This window comes from Balaenoptera acutorostrata, chromosome 6 (genome assembly GCF_949987535.1).
Source record: "Balaenoptera acutorostrata chromosome 6, mBalAcu1.1, whole genome shotgun sequence".
NCBI classification, from domain to species: Eukaryota; Metazoa; Chordata; class Mammalia; order Artiodactyla; family Balaenopteridae; genus Balaenoptera; species Balaenoptera acutorostrata.
Window position 1 is genome coordinate 2,758,082 of NC_080069.1, and position 14,608 is coordinate 2,772,689.

Below are 14,608 nucleotides of genomic sequence, written 5' to 3' on the forward strand. Positions count from 1 at the left end.
GTTGAATTCTTCTCTTACCAATGCTTACTAGCTACAAAAGATAAGGGCATTTTTATTCTTACAGCAATATATAATTATACTAGTTTTTTGTTTTTGTTTTTTTAAATTTTTAAAAAAATTTTTTTTAATTTTTGGCTATGTTGGGTCTTCGTTTCTGTGTGAGGGCTTTCTCCAGTTGCGGCAAGTGGGGGCCACTCTTCATCGCGGTGCACGGGCCTCTCACTGTTGCGGCCTCTCGTTGCGGAGCACGGCTCCAGACGCGCAGGCTCAGTAGTTGTGGCGCATGGGCTTAGTTGCTCCGCGGCATGTGGGATCTTCCCGGACCAGGGCTCGAACCCATTTCCCCTGCATCGGCAGGCAGACTCTCAACCACTGCGCCACCAGGGAAGCCCTATAATTATACTAGTTTGAAAGCTTTTTATTATTTTTCTTTTTCATTCACAAGGAGTTTGCAGGAGAAGCAAATCCTTCAAATGTGTTTAAACTGGCTGATTTGTCAACACGGTTAAACTTGCTTCTTTCCTTATTTTAACCTACTGGAGTGTATACCTTAGCAGGATCTGAAAATAAAATAAATAAATTTGACTTCTTAATATTAAACTGTAAAACGAACATACTGAAAGAAGAAAGAGCTATAAAGCTACCCTCACGAGACAGAATGGCTTGCTGACCAAGGCAGAGTTGTGTGAAACCTAGTTATACTGACGTTACACATAAAAGCCCTAGGATGAGGACAGCGGTAGAGGCACAGTGGTACCGATGGCGACAGTGATGGGGGTGCCCGAGAAGCTCCCCGAGGAGCCATCCGAGCAGCAACCGAGGGGGCTGTCCGGCTCACAGCTCAAGCCTCACGTGGAGGCCCATGGCGGGATGTGAGAGCAGCCCAGACCACAGCCAGCTGAGGCTCGGAAGAGCGTGGTGATCAGCCTGGGTACGTCCCCTAGCCGGTGGTCACTCATCACTAAGTTTTCAACAGTTGTCAACAACATAAAGAAATGACTAATATAATTTTCACAAATCCAAATTTATTTAATCCCAAAGGATAATCTGTATTGTAAGATTGTGTCACCCTACTTTTTTCACATTAAAATGTTCATTCTTTTACCAAAGGATGGAATTAGGGCTGAGAAACTTTTTTTAAATGAGCTTACTTGGCAAATTAAAAGTTGGAAGTCCTCAATCAGGTCTCCAATTTTATTTTATTTTTCATTTTATAGACCTAGTAAGTGCCTGTCAACCTAAACCAAGGCCAGAAGAGTAAGCAGGAATTAAGCAGGCAGAAATGTGGGCCGAGGGAGTAGCAGGTACACTGGAACAAGCATGAGGAAACCATGTCCTTTAAGTCTGCGCTCCCAGAGCTCTGGAAACGAAGAGCAGAAGACAAGGCCATGGAAGCACACAGGCCTCCAAGAGACCTGCAGGCCATTCAGGGGCTGCAATTTGATCCAAGAGGCAATGAAAGGTCATTAGTTCAACTTTTTAGTGTATGCTATTTACAAACCTTTTCCAAGGGTATATTTATTTGGTCAGATAATTTTTCAGACTCAAAACTACATCAAATTCCCATTAAGTTTTCTCTAAATCAAGTTAGTTGTAGCTATGGTCTACTGAGATTATTTTGTTTCCTGCTCAATCATACAATATATCTACTATTTCTTTCCACTTTATGTGTTCTGGAAATATGACTGTATCCTTTGAATGTTTTTTCTATGTCCTCTTTAAAAATGGAGATTAGTTACAGGAGGACACACTTCTAAAACTTTTTTAATTTGGACATCAAAATATTAACCAGCATCCTCTGAATATAATTCTTTAACCAATGACTAATCCACCTAACAAGTTTTACTTATATTTCTTCACCATGTCTACACTACACCCTGGCAACAGTATCTTGCTGAAGTTTATATACCCTACTAGGTATCTAAGTAACTTTTTCACAATGCCTCTAAGGCCAACAGAAATACCTAGCAGTCCCATTCATTAAATAGTTAGGTCAAAACTGCTTAACAGTATGGTCCACACTTTGTCCAACAGATGTAGTTACGTTTCCCTCACAACTGTAAAATACCCAAGGCACTGTGATGCTCCCAGTTGCCTCAGCACACAGTTTGAGAACTAGAGCATCTAGCCTACAACCCTAAGAAGAAATAAAGGCTGTATCTGACAAAATCCATTCTCTGTGAATTTATGCTGCATTGCAGTGATGACTGCTTCCTTTTAAGATGTTTGCAGGCTCTACTTTTAATCTTGCCTGGGATGAACATGAAAAAAACTAGTCTAGTTTATAGAATCTGACTTTTGAAAATTATATGATACTTGATGATCTCCAGTTTGCTACCAATTCTTCCATTTTCTACATCCTCAGATAAAACCAAAATAAATTCAATATATATATATCAAAGTTCATTCGGTATTTGGTATCATGTTTAATCTTTAAAATACCCAAAATTTTAAAATTTTATAACCAACTAAACCAATAACCGTTCTGCCTGTTCACTAGTAGTATCTCAAGAAGCTGCGAAGTCCTTACAATGGTGCTCGAGGAGCTGAACTCTACACTCAGACGGACTTAGTTTAAATCCTACCACCGCCGCTTACTAGCGGCCTGATCATACACAGGTTTTAAATCTCTGCAGGTCCTAATTTCTTCATCTTATTAAAAGGGTGATATCTAATTCAAAGGGATGCTGTGATGAGTAAATATAACTTGGTATATAATAAGTATGCAATAAATAATATCCATCATCAATAATAAGTTCAAAGCAACATAAGAAAAGGTATGCTATATGTTTGAGTACTACTAAGCCCCCCAAAGTTAGCAGAAAGGAAATGATAAATGATCTCACAATCACAAATGACTTAAAAGCTGAAAATTAAAATATTGAAACTATATCTGATGTTCAAACAAAGACTTAATGGAAGCTGTGTTCTAGTGGAAGAAGTAACTGAGATACACAGCCATTGAAGACAATATGAAACTCAAGTGTAAATCTATGTGAACACTTCAAGGTTATATGGGAGCCTGATACAAATGGACCAAACTAGTCCAGTACTCGTCACTCCAACTGTGAAGAACCAAGAAACCTTATGGAAGATGAACAGTGTGAAGAAGCAAAACATAGTTTTCCCTATTTTCTTAATACTATACACATTTATTTTAGGAGATCTGATTAAAATTAAACAAAAAAAAGCCATACAAATTATATAGTAGAAAGGTCAATAATACCAGAGGATAAAACCCCATGCAAAAATCTTCTTTACCATTTCATAAAAAACATGCATATGTGGAAGTCTGTGGCCCTCTTTTCTCAAAAATGGGAAGTATTTACAGTTAGCTTAACACTTCAGGCTACTGTACATAATTCATAATGTTAATTTATAGTCACCTCAATTATTTACCTCTGCTCAGCTACCTTTTAATAATCTTTTATAATTGGGAGAGCCATAAAGAGTTTTATCACACTCAAAAGTATTCTCTGTAAAATGACAAATTAAATTTTCACAAAATGATATCTGCTCTTCCTTAACTGGAACGTTTTTATGGAAGAAATGGGAAGATCTAAAAAAACACATATGCATACTTTAAAAAAAGGAACTATGCAAATTAAAACTATTGACTGCAACCATATTAAATTAATTAATGGAAGAAAAGAAAAAAACCCAATGAACAGGATCACAGTGAGCCATCAATCAGAGATGAACATGAAGAGAAAACAACAAAGAGAAAAGTGGGGTTCTAAGTAATGAGGAAAAGGAAGACCCAAAAGCATGTCTTGGAGTTCTGCATAGAATGTAATTCCATTTTAAATATATTCTGACTTATTTAAAGCAAGTGGATAAAGTTATTACAACCATATGTTGGTTCAAAGTTATCACATGTTCCTTTAAATAGTATGTTCAGCCTATAACATATATAAGCTACAAAAATTAGGCTGAAGAGCTACATGTTTCCCACATGTAATCAAGGGCCAAATTTGCACATAAGAAAATGACTGCATCCAGAAGGCAGAAAGTATTCTATGTATAATGGAGAAAACACCCAGAAGGTGCCGGTACAGGCCGTACATGACAGGACAAATTTACATGCAAGGGTGAATTTATGGATCATCACAGTCCAACCTGTTTATATTGGCTTGTTTAGACACGGTCTTCAATCTTTTCCAAGTTTTTCTAAGAGCATTGGCATCAGAGGAAGGGTGATGACCTGCAGCCCCCTTGGGAAATCCTGGATGTGCTCCAGGTGGGATTCCTCTGCCAATAAATATGCACGATGACTTCCATTACTTTCTCTAAAGCAAAGCACAAGCAACTTCTGCAGAACACGCCATACCTTTCTGGAAGCCTTCGGCCACGTACTTCTCCCTTCCACTTAGCTTCATTATCCCCTGCTCTTTGTTGCTGCATCTGATCAAAAATGGCGTGGTAGTGCTCATACTGTCCTCGAGAAGAAAAAGGTGATGGAGCTACAGCCCCTCCACTGCCGAAAAGGGGAGCCTAGGAATCAAATAAAGAGTTCTCACATGCTTGTCTCACAAGACCTTAGGTCTGTACTACCCTCAAAAGAAAAAAGTAAATTTCAGCACTTGACTCTTAAAAAGCAATTACCTAATTTAACATGTTTTCCTACTATATTATAACCATTAACAGTCAAAAACTAGTATACTTTGTTACTAACAATAAAGTTTAATTCAATGTAACAAACTAAAATATAAACTGTCACTAAATTTATGTAACTATGAAAAAACTTGGTCTTAATTAACAAGTTTTGAAACAAGTTTCTAGTATACATTTCATGTGATCCCATCCTATTAAGTTTAAATATGCATAGCTTATAAATAAAACAGAGACTGCTTTTGTAACACTCAAAATTATATCTAACGAAAACATACAGCATTTAACATACCCCAAATCCAATTCAACAAGCAATGATGATATAAACACCACTGAAACATACTCTAGGTGTAAATAAAAGAAGCAAAACAACATACCTATCCTTAAGCAGTTGACAAACACACTGGGAAACAAAGTATAAAGCTTGAAAAACATTTCATTTCCTGTAGTAAATGAGTGGCAATAGGCACACTCTAAAGTAGTAAATACTGAGCAAATTTACAAAATAGAAAAAAAAAATTATGAGAAATAAAAATTCCAAAAAAAAAATCACTGGAGAAAAATATTATTCAACCCAGCCTTGAAAGCAATGTAACAGAGAAAGAGTAAATGATTAAATATGAACCATGGTATTAAAGTAAAACAAAGTAAAAATAAGCATTGGAGGTATATGTTTAGGTGTCGGCAGTAGGGGGAAAAAGGATGCAGGAAGACGTAAGAAGTTAACTAGAAAGAAGGCAGATAGGGAGTGCTATATTTGGTCCTAAAAAGTCATCACAGGTAACTGCCCTCAGCCTGGGTGTGTGAGTTCATAGAATAAACAATAGAAAGCACACATATATTTTCTAGCAGGAAAGTGCACTAAGACAGTTTCTAAGAAGGTCGGTGGGACTTCCCTGGTGGCGCAGTGGTTAAGAATCCGCCTGCCAATGCAGGGGACAAGGGTTCGAGCCCTGGTCCAGGAAGATCCCATGTGCTACGGAGCAACTAGGCCTGTGCACCACAACTACTGAGCCTGCACTCTAGAGCCCGCGAGCCACGACTACCGAAGCCCGCACTCCTAGAGCCCGTGCTCCGCAACAAGAAAAGCCACTGCAATGAGAAGCCTGCGCACCGCAACGAAGAGTAGCCTCCGCTCACCACAACTAGAGAAAGCCCGTGTGCAGCAACGAAGACCCAACACAGCCAAAAATAAACAAACAAATAAATAAAGTTAAAAAAAAGGTCAGTAAGTCAAATTACGCATGATAAGCAAGAATAAGAGAGAGAACAAAGTAGAGGAACTAATTAGAAGGCTTGCTGCACTGATACCAAGACAAGAAGCCAAGAAGCCTGCGAGCAAAGAAAGGCAATCAGAGAAGAAGTCAACGGTGAAGGGAGCTGTCGGTTCTCTGCTGAAATAACAAAGGATGAAGGCAAAGGCATAGGACGCAGCCTCAGAACACACGCACGCAAGCGCATGGAAAACTCACAGAAAACAGAGATGTCAGGATGAGAGTTGAGTAAGTGTAGAATGTTGCAGAGGTCTGGGGGCAAGAACTGCACTGCAAAGAGGAAATAGGAACCTCAAAGGCAGAGGCCAGCAGCACCAAAAGGAAGACAAAGTGACATGACTCAAGTGGAGGGGCAGCGCTCAAACGCGGATGAGAGCAGAAGCCAGAACACTGCCAGGAAAGGGAGAAGAGCTTCCAGGTGACGACATCCTGAGCAAGAAGTCTGGCTAAGGAAAATACGAGAACCAAATAAAAGGCATTTCAGTGTACCCAATGAGGTAAAACTTGTGTTAACATCTTGACGCAAGAATTGCGTACAGTATTATGAGAAAGCCTGTTTTTTAAAAAAATCAGCTCAAGATAAAAATAGAAAACTGATTCAAGATGCTTGAATAGCAAGAGATTAAAGTTGCTAGAAATAGGGAAGATACCTCATTAGGCAGGAAACTCCATCAAGGTGATTTTTATATATGTTTTCAAAATGTGCATCTCAGGGCAAGATTATCAGAATCACAATTCTGGTAAAAGGTGGTCGTACCTCCTACAAGACTGGTTCCTCGAGTTTAGTCTGGCACTAATATCATCTTAAGTTTGAGTGTTCTAAGGTTTCTCTTTAGCAAAATCAAATGTATGTACATATCTCTGAAGATACCTATACTCAAAATAATGCTGATAACACTGTACTAGAATACTGAAGCAACAGGATCTTTTAAACATGACTTTATTCACCAATTATAAGCGCAGGTTGATGTTCTGACAAATACAGACACTCTTGGAACCACTACCACAATCGAAAGCATATCCATCACCCCAAAAGGTCCCTCATGTTCCTTTGCAGCCAACACCCCCTCCTTCCAGCAAACACTGATCTGCTCTCTGTCACAGAAATTGGATTTGCCTTTTCTTATCATTTCATATAAATGGATTCATACAATATGTACTCTTGTGCCTGGCTTCGTTCACTCAGTATGCTTTTGATTGACCCATGTTGTTGCATGTATTAATAGGCTATTCCTTTTCAATGCTGAGTAGCATTCCAATATATTGTCAAACAACAGATACACTCATATATAATGGTTATCTATATAATCAAACTATATATGTGGAACATTTCATAATTTTTCTAAAAACACACTTTCATAAGAGATACATCAAAAATGGATAAAGCATTGAAAATCAACTACAATTTTAAAGAAGAAAAAAATACCTATCAGAAGAACCAAAAAAAAAAAGAAAAAATGGATAAAGCAAAAAGTCCCAGATTTTGCAGATACTAAGTAATCAAGGACAGTAGGTTATTTATACTGTGCATGTCTTGGTATTTAGAAGTATATAATAATAGAATATTAACTTTGAAATATTTCCCTTAATGTTTAGTTTTTGTTTTATCTTTATTTTGGGGAATCTCCTTAATTTGATTCACATTTTTACTGAGCTTCCAGGTCCTTATCAACTGTACAGAAATCAAACAGCTGAAGAAGTTAAATATTTCAAACCTCATGGGGAACAAGTACAGAAACTAACATAGACTTTGCTTTACGTCATGGAAAATAAATTGTTTTATTAATCCTCACAGAAAGCAGTATAGAAGTTTATGAAGCGAAGCAGAAACCTATTAAGCACATAGTATCTCACACTGTTGAGAAACTATAATCAAACATTGATAAAACTGGACTTTAGGATTAAATATGGCTTTAGACATCATAGGGAAAAAAAGTGCTTTACTGCATAAAGAAGATATACGCAAAGGGAGAAGAAAAAATAATCAAATTCTCAACACTAATCATGGACTGATATAAAATACTTGACAAGATCTGAGGGCCTGCACTTCGGTAAGATTTTACTATCTAATCCTATAAGATATGGAGTTAGTTATTTTAGAATGGGCCAAATTCTGTCTGAGTCATTCCTTATCACTCAGGAGGTTAAAAGTTCAATTTCACAGTAAATTGGATAGTACAGTACAAAAATAGTAAAGTACAATTTTAAAGATAAAATTGTATTACTAAAAACTGTATAAGTCTATATTAATACAGAATTAGAAAAAGTGACTCCTACTGGGTTATTGATATGTGATACGAAAAATGTGTCATCTCAAGACACTGAAATACAAACCAAGAAAGCCAGGGCAGAACATGTATGCCTACATAAACGGATAAATTTTTACTCAAATCATATCTTTCAGGGAAAAAGAAACAAGTAAGAATGGTAATCATTTCAACTTAAATATCTACTGGGAACCTAAATACCAAGTTTACTGAGCATGGTCAGGCGAATTCACAGTTTAAAGACCTTAAGTAACAGTTGATTGGATGATACAAATTAAAACTGGTAATACAGAGGAATAATAGTACGTATTCATTTTTTATTGCTGTGTCATGAAGTACCACAAACTCAGCAGCTTCAGACAGACCCATTTGTGGTCTCAGGAGTCTGGGCATGGTTAGCAGGGTCCTCTGCTCGGGGTCTCACCAGGCAGAAATCAAGGTGTCAGCCAGGGCTGCCACCCTCATCTGAGGCTCAGGATCCTCTTCCAAGCTCACTGGTTCCTGGCAGAATTCACTCCCTTGTGGCTGTCACAGCTAAGGTCACTACATTCTTGCTAGCTGTTGGTCAGAGACCACTATCAGCTCCCAGAGGACACCTGTGCTTCCCTGCCACATGAATGCATGCTTTTTCGAAGGCCAGCAGAAGCTGTCTCTCTGACCTTCTCCCTTCCAGGCTGCTATGAGAGAGGCTTATGAAATAGTGACGTGACCACAGGAGTGGCTACCTCATCAGCAGGGCCATACAACACAGCTTGACCAAGGGGCTGCGACACACCCTGTTCACAGGTTCCCCCACGCTCCAGTGGAGGGATAACATCAGGCCTGACCCCTGGAGTCAGGAATTTGGGGACCACCTTAGAATTCAGCATGTAAAGGATGCTATGAGGGCAAAAGAAGAAACGCAAGATTCAGACTGGCAGAGCAAGGAAAGGAAAAGGAGCTTAACAGGTGAGTCCTTGCAGGCCAAGCTCGGACACTGCTCTTGAAATTTCCTTCCTTCCCTCCTTCCCTCCTTCCTTCCTTCCTTTCTTTCTTTTTTTAAATGAAGAAATTAAGGCTCAGAAAAGTTAAGTAACTTGCCCAAGGTTGTACAGTGTGGATCTGCCCAAAGGAAACGTCTGAATTAACCTACCTAGGTAAATGGCTGGTTAGGTCACTGGTTACCTAGGTAAATGGCTGGAGGTAGGAGTGAGAGTGAGGAGGGACGGAGGGTGCTTTCAGGTAAAGAGAAACACGAGTGTCAGGACGTAGCTCCAGCAGGCCACACGCAGGGGGAAACTGCAGTACGGTCCTTAGCGCAGCACGACTAGAGCGCACAGCGCTGCGCGGCGGGACCAGGATGAGCGCGGAGAGACGGGCAGGGCCCACTTAGTACGGGTCTTCTGAAAACGGAATCTTCAGGTCTGCGTGAAGCTACAGGAGGACTTTAGGCAGAGTGCAGACAAACTATTTGATTCTAAAAAGACGCCTCAGGCAGGAATGGTGTATCACAGCCTTCAGAGCAAACTTTTTATGCAATTTTAACAGTGTCACATATTAGTTATCAGTACAAATTACATACCAAATACGTGCAGGAAAACTAAGGAGTCATAACAGACGCTGAAGAACTCTAGTAAAAAGTAAGTGTATCCCCCCAAAAAGCCAGTTGTACACCTTATCAAGAGCAGGGGGAAACTGGAGGAAAAGCAGTAGTGTAAGTGCACTGGCACCAAAGGCCTACCTTCATTTCACCGCTTCCACCAGCACTCAGCACGTTTCTCCATCCTTGTTCCCTGGCCCTATTTATTTTCTCCAACTTTTGGGGAAAAGAAACAAAAAAACAAAACACCATTTCAAATATTTAGTATAAAGTACATGAAATACATTTAGAAATAAAATGGAATCAGTGTATCTCTTTAAAAAAAAAAGGGGTGGTGGGGACTTCCCTGGTGCCGCAGTGGTTGGGGGTCCTCCTGCCGATGCAGGGGACGCGGGTTTGATCCCTGGTCCGGGAGGATCCCGCGTGCCGCAGAGCGGCTGAGCCCGTGCGCCACAGCTACTGATCCTGCACTCTAGAGCCTGCGAGCCACAACTACTGAGCCTGCAGGCCTAGAGCCCGTGCTCCGCAGCGGGATAGGCTACTGCGATGGGAAGCAAGTGCACTGCGGCGAGGCGTGGCCCCTGCTTGCCGCAGCTAGAGAGGACCTGTGTGCAGCAACGGGGACCCAACGCAGCCAGGAAAAAAAAAAAAAGGCGCATGTGTAGGAGGCAGTGCAGCATACCGGGGAAACAGACCATCCTCTTACCCTTTCCTTTTCTTGCCTTTTCATCTGTTCAGCCTTCATTAAACTAATCTGTAACAAGTTTTAAAGACAAACTTTTTAGAACTCTTCAAACTATTATCCTCTCCAACTTGGCAGGGGAAAAAAGTAAGAGCGAAATAACTACCTGATCCTTTTGTTTCCTTTCTTTTTCATTCAATTCCAGCCTTCTCTTCCTTGCTGGTTCCTTAAATAAAAAAAGAACATTTTTTATCAATAATAAATACTACTTCTTCTAGTTTCATCAGTAAAGCTAGCATACCAATGGTAGATGTATGCCCAGGGAGGTTAAAAAACAGAAATAAGTTAGAGGTATTTGAAAGAAATAAGGAGGAAAGGTTTGGAGGTTTTATAAGATTTGTTTCTTTTTTTATAATTATTTTTACAAAGCTTTAAAATAAGCAGACAGATGTCTTTATACCTCAAACAGTTTCCTCCTTTCTTCTCCTGGATTCACTTTCTTCACTGGACTTTGATGGGCCTGGACAAAAAGTAAAACTACAAATTAGATAAGGATTTTGAAAAATTCAAATGCATGGAAATTTAAAACAGGAAAAAATGTAAAGCCAATACTGCCATAACTGTCTTTCAAAATATACTATCCCTGGGGCTTCCTTGGTGGTGCAGTGGTTAAGAATCTGCCTGCCAATGCAGGGGACATGGGTTCGATCCCTGGTCCAGGAAGATCCCACATGCCCGCGGAGAAACTAAGCCCATGCACCACAACTACTGAGCCTGTGCTCTAGAGCCCGCAAGCCACAGCTACTGAGCCCGCGTGCCACAACTATTGAAGCCAACGCGCCTAGAGCCTGTGCTCCGCAACAAGAGAAGCCACCGCAATGAGAAGCCTGCACACCGCAACAAAGAGTAGCCCCCGCTCACAGCGATTAGAGAAAGCCCACATGCAGCAATCAGAGAAAGCCCATGCACAACAATGAAGACACAATGCAGCCAAAAATAAATAAATAAAATAAATAAATAAATTAAAAAAATTTGTTTAAATAAATAAAAATAAAGTCACCTATAAAAAAGCAGATAAAGGACATACACAGAGGTTAGCAAAAATAAAGTAAACAGCCAGTAACTACCACCCAGGTCAAGGCACAGATACTGCCAACACGCAGGAGCCCTCCACCAGCGAGGCGGCCACCATCCCGACTTCACTAATCACTATCCTGCTTGTCTTTATGGCCTTGCCAATTATGTGTGCCTTCCTAAGCAATACAGTTTAGTTTGCTGTGTTCTGAGTTGTATATTAATGGAATTACACAATATACATTCCTTTGTATCTCACTTCTGTTGCTCAACAGAATTGTTGTTTCAGAATCGTTTCAATTGTTTTCAGAATCGTCCATGTTGTTATTTGTATCTGCATTTGTTTTCTTCATTGATAAGTAATACTCCATTGATGTTGATTCCTTTCTTGCATAGTTACCTTGCACTTTTCTCAGCAGGTCTATTCTAAAGTATTTGAGAATTGGGAGATTGGGATTGACATATATACACTAATGTATAAAATAGATAACTAATAAGAACCTTCTGTATAAAAATAAAATAAGGGCTTCCCTGGTGGCGCAGTGGTTGAGAATCTGCCTGCCAATGCAGGGGACAGGGGTTCAAGCCCTGGTTTGGGAAGATCCCACATGCCGCGGAGCAACTAGGCCCGTGAGCCACAATTACTGAGCCTGCGCGTCTGGAGCCTGTGCTCCGCAACAAGAGAGGCCGCGACAGTGAGAGGCCCGCGTGCTGCAATGAAGAGTGGCCCCAGCTTGCCACAACTAGAGAAAGCCCTCGCACAGAAACGAAGACCCAACACAACCAAAAATAAATAAATAAATAAGCCTACACCTTTAAAAATAAATAAAGTAAATAAAATTCAAAAAAATAAAAATAAAAAATAAAATAAAGTATTTGAGGGAGTCTGTCACTATGTCTCTCCATTTCCTTTTCTGATTATTCATTTTTGCATGCTGAACTTCTATCAGGCCACTTTACTGAATTCATTAATAGTGTTGTGCTGCTTCACTAGGATTTTCTACATAGGGAATTGTATCATCTGTAAATGTCTGTTTTCTCTTCTCTCCCAGTATTTATGTTTCTTATTTCTTTCTCTTTTTAATTACATTAGCGAGGCTTTGGAATAACATTAAATAGCAATCATTGCAAACATCCTTGTTTTGCTTCCAACTTTAATGTAAATGCTTCCAATTTTTCAGTATTATGTATAATGCCTGACATGGGTTTCTAGTATATATAACTGTGTCATGTTAAGAACTTTCCCGTCTATTTCCTGAATGAAAGAAATTTGGATTTTTAAAATTTATTTATTTATTTATTTATGGCTGCGTTGGGTCTTTGTTGCTGCGTGCGGGCTTTCTTTAGTTGTGGCGAGCGGGAGCTACTCTTCGTTGCGGTGCACGGGCTTCTCCTTGAGGTGGCTTCTCCTCTTGTGGAGCACGGGCTCTAGGCACGTGGGCTTCAGTAGTTGTGGCATGTGGGCTCAGTAGTTGTGGTGCACGGGCTCTAGAGTGCAGGCTCAGTAGTTGTGGCGCATGGGCTTAGTTGCTCCACAGCATGTGGGATCTTCCTGGACCAGGGCTGGGACCCGTGTCCCTTGCATTGAGAGGTGGATTCTTAACCACTGCGCCACCAGGGAGGTCACTGGATCTTTTTTAAAAACCATTTTATCGAGGTACGATGGACATACAAAAAGTTGTACATGTTTAATGTATACAACCAAAGAAGTTTTTTTTTTTTTAAAGTGTTAAATTCTACTGACCTTTCAGTATCTACTGAGATCATTTATGTATGATTTTCTCAACTTACTAATGAAGTGAAATTAACCAGTTTCCTACTGTTGAACCATCCTTGCATCCCGAAATGTATCCTATTTAATAATTCTTAAATCATTCTTTTGATAAATGATTTGAGTTTTTGAAAAACTTCTTTTAGGATTTCTGCATGTGTGCTCGTAAGTATAACTGACCCATGGATTTCTTTCTTTTTTTATCCTGGGCTAGCTACTTAATTTTGTGAGCAATGTTAAGCCTACTGTATGATCAGTTTTTCAAACCGTTCAAAATACAATTCTATATACCAAAAAAGATTAAAAGTATTTACAGGAAACTCTAGTTATTTATCATGAACCAATTTTAAATTTGTCAGCTACCTTAGGAAAAAATGAATATAAAAAGAAACACTGTACAAAATTATTTACCTATGTTGGGTTTCAACTCAAAGGAAAGCAAATGCTACTTTAAAAAAAATTATTTCAGTGGTCATTTACATTATTATTAAAATAATTCAGCATTTGATTATATCATTAAAGTATCTCCACTAACAATTCCATTTCAATAGCAGCTGTATTTTGGCAAAAGTCAATGTTATGAAATTACTCTCATATACCACTTATTGCTTCAACTTCCTAAATTTTGTAAAATGACCATAACGGATAAGCACTAAAATTCTAAATGCAAATTCAGAATATTACAAAATAAATATGACCCACAATCAATATGAAATTAATATAATTAATTCCAGAAATATACTACTGTTAAGATATTATATAGCTCACAACACATAAAAAAGAACTAGAAAGGCACCAAAAGTTTCCTTTCACTAAAAAAAAAAATTCAAAAAGATATTTAAAGTTTCTGCTTACTTTAGAAAGCAACATGATACATAATTTAAACATAATTTCTTCCTTAGGAAATGCAACTAACTTATTTTAATGAATACATTATTTAATTTGAGCACAATAAAATGATAATATTTAGAATATGTAACATCATCAAATGGGTTGATAAACTGTTAAAATGAGAATAATGATTCTCTTATACTGTGTTTTGGCATTTTAATTAAATGACCATCATAAACCAAATCCATTTTATTGATACAGCATGTTTTAACTCAAAGCTACATCATCAATGTGATAAGTGGTATTAAGTCTCGTACCAGGGACTTCTCTGGCAGTCCAGTGGTTAAGACTCGGCACTTCCACTGCAGGGGGCATGGGTTCGATCCCTGGTCGGGGAACTAACATCTTGCAAGCCGCGTGGTGCAGCCCCCCCCCCAAAAAAAACAAAGCAAAACCTCACACCATGACTAACTAAATAGCAAGTTCACTCCCTGACAAAATGACCCAAGCAGTAGGTTC

At 39.0% G+C, this 14,608-nt stretch overlaps 1 protein-coding gene across 10 annotated transcripts in view; it reads right to left on the reverse strand.

Moving 5' to 3' along the window:
* Positions 1-14,608, reverse strand: part of NEK1 (NIMA related kinase 1) — a 206,392-nt gene that overhangs the window by 126,680 nt on the left and 65,104 nt on the right. For 9 of the 10 annotated variants that reach the window (XM_057548150.1, XM_057548156.1, XM_057548154.1 and 6 more), the window contains 5 exons: positions 10,874-10,933; positions 10,580-10,639; positions 10,438-10,485; positions 9,873-9,947; positions 4,331-4,494 (listed from right to left, as the gene is read on the reverse strand). In XM_057548150.1, coding sequence (XP_057404133.1) covers positions 4,331-4,494; positions 9,873-9,947; positions 10,438-10,485; positions 10,580-10,639; positions 10,874-10,933 — 407 coding nt within the window. Of the gene's footprint in view, positions 1-4,119; positions 4,252-4,330; positions 4,495-9,872; positions 9,948-10,437; positions 10,486-10,579; positions 10,640-10,873; positions 10,934-14,608 lie in introns of all 10 variants that reach the window. The other variant, XM_057548158.1, reaches the window with a different exon arrangement.